Source organism: Arachis stenosperma, chromosome 5, assembly GCF_014773155.1.
Source record: "Arachis stenosperma cultivar V10309 chromosome 5, arast.V10309.gnm1.PFL2, whole genome shotgun sequence".
NCBI classification, from domain to species: Eukaryota; Viridiplantae; Streptophyta; class Magnoliopsida; order Fabales; family Fabaceae; genus Arachis; species Arachis stenosperma.
Window position 1 is genome coordinate 137,049,459 of NC_080381.1, and position 2,735 is coordinate 137,052,193.

Here is a 2,735-nt window from a genome sequence, read left to right on the forward strand (position 1 = left end):
AGGAAAGGTATGAGGAGCCAATATAATATTTATACATTGTGTACAATGGAGTATTAGAGATATAATAATTAGTGTTACCTTTTTCTATCAACTGAAGCTTTTGGGATGAGTGGTATCATGACATGGTACTCAATAGCCCATTGTACACATTGTACAAATAGTCCATTGTCTCCTTAACGAAATTCTAAATTAAATTATCTTTATTTTATCTTATCTTTTAAGTTAGTCTTGTAGGGATCTATTTAAATATTTTGATACATTAAGTAAGGTGAGTGATTTATATTGCTCGTTGTATAAAAAAGATTGAAAAATCTAATACTAAGATAATTCTGGGAATTAGTATCTTTTCAATTTTCATTCTTCTAATCTAAGTTATCAAGAACAGATTCTTTAAATGTCAAAAAACGTTTCTGTGACCTAAGTTGCTAACAATAAATTTTTTAGAAGTATAAAAAAATTCTTCATCTATCCTTTATACTTCGTTTCTATTTTCTTATCATTGCTTGTAGCTCGGACATGGGTGATATTGATGGATGGGCACACATTGATGAAGATTTGTTGCTAGAAATTTCAACACGGTTTTTTTCATACGATGATTATATCCAACTTGGATTGGTTTGCAAAGAATGGAGGTTGAAACTTCCAAAGATTCCCAATGCCAACAATGTTCCGTGGCTGCTAATACCTGAAGAAACAGAGAAGAATTGTTATGAAGACGAGGAGATCTATCATCTCATGCAATTACCTGTTACAGGTCAAGAAATTCTTGATACTCACGGCCTTAAAGAGCGGGGAATCTACCATGTCATGCTGCCAAACATGCAGATGCAGAACTATGTCATCCGTGGTTCTTCTCATGGATGGTTAATTATGGTATCCTTATCTGAAGGTACCGTGCTACTGTTAAATCCATTTACAAATGTTGAGTTTGGTCTTCCTCACATCTCAACTTTTCCTAATGTAATTAAGTATGATCCTGATAATCATGGAGATGAATACACTCTGTTCGATTTTCCAGACATAAGTGAAACTTATGATTGCGATTCGGCTCATAAACTTCAACTTTGGAAGGTTGTTATAAATTCACCTCCTGACTGCAACAATCATAATTTTATGGCGGCTGCCATATATGGATTTCAATGTCGATTAGCCTTTTACAAGCCTAATGATATGAGATGGGTAGAGTTTCCAACTAGAGATACCGAGTTTGAAGATGTTATATTTTTTGGAGAGAAGATATATGCAGTAAACCATGATGGCCAGTTATATGAATTTGATACAAAGACAAAATCAGGGCGGCTTGAGGGAGGAATCCATGAAGTCAGACCTCCATCTCGAGTTGACACAAGCTCTTTAACGATTAAATATCTGATTGGATGTGCCAATGGAAGTTTGTTAATGTTGGTAAGACATTTTCGCATTCCTTTGGATAGAAGAGACAGCGAATGTTATGAAACTTACAAATTCGACATCTATGAACTGAAAAAAAATGGAAAAAAATGGTCAAGAGTTTATAATTTGGATGATTACATACTAATGATCGGATTTACTTCTTCTGTTCAAATACCCGCATCTTATCCAAAGACAGGAAATCAGATATTCTTCTCCGATAACATGATAGAGATAAAATCACGTGACTATGCTCTTGCTCAAGATCTTGGCGTCTTTAGTTTGGAAAACAGACGTTTTTATAGACTATTGTTAGATGTGAAGTTTTTTTGTCCTCCCCTTTGGTTGCTACCCTAATTCAAAGCTCTTAGCTTTTGTCCCTGGATTTTATTAATATATTCTTTTTCCAAGTCTTTGTTTAGATTATTTACTATTTATTTTAACAGTTCCGCTACGTTAACAGCATATCTGCCAACTTCTGCCAACTCTTGTTTAAATTGTGTTTCATGAAAGTGTGTTCGTGGATGTGTCTAATAAAAATATTTTTTTTTATAATTGTATTTAATAGAAGTATCTTTATAGATATATTTTCTGGATGTGCCTCTTTATATATGTATTTAAAATATATTAATTATTAGACACATTTACGAACACACTTCCATGAAAACACAAATATAAATAAGAGTTGGCAAAAGTTGGCAAATAATGTGTTGGTACCTTATACTTTTCCTTATTTTAAATACTTGTTCTTCAAACCATTTTAGTATTATGATTTTGATTTAAAGCAATAAATACTTATAAAATATAATTATGTACATTAATGTTTATATAACTTACGTAAATTGGCCATGAATATTATGACATTCTCAAATTTCACATCCAAATCTCAAGAACATAAAAACCGATGATTTACCACAATACACTAACAAGTATACAGTTTCAGCATTATTGCTATACACATGAAATGTGACACAGAACAGTAAGCTCTAGAGTGAATAAACTCATCCAATTTTAACTTCTGTATTCACTGAAACCTTTACTCAATATTTCTAACTTATTACGAAAATACTAAAAATAAATTTTAACAATGTCCAAAGTGTGATGATGATCTCTTCTTTAAGATGAGGCAGAAATTGAGATCACAGCATTGAGGTAAGCAAGGCACTCAGTTGAAAAGGCAAGGACGAAGGAATTTACCAAAAAATCATCAATTGGATCAACTTTTGCCACACCAACCAGCCTGCAATTCCCCTCTTCATCCAATTTCTTCCCTTTTCCACTTTTCATGTCACCCTTTGATTCTTCAGATGTCAACACTATCTTCACCATTAGTGGTGGAGCTTTGT

The 2,735-nt window shown here is 32.8% G+C and overlaps 1 protein-coding gene across 1 annotated transcript; it reads left to right on the top strand.

Moving 5' to 3' along the window:
* The first annotated feature begins 516 nt into the window (after positions 1-516).
* Positions 517-1,746, top strand: LOC130981486 (F-box/kelch-repeat protein At1g57790-like). The gene has a single exon (XM_057905078.1). The coding sequence runs from the start codon at positions 517-519 to the stop codon at positions 1,744-1,746; it is 1,230 nt and encodes a 409-aa protein (XP_057761061.1).
* Positions 1,747-2,735: the final 989 nt, after the last annotated feature.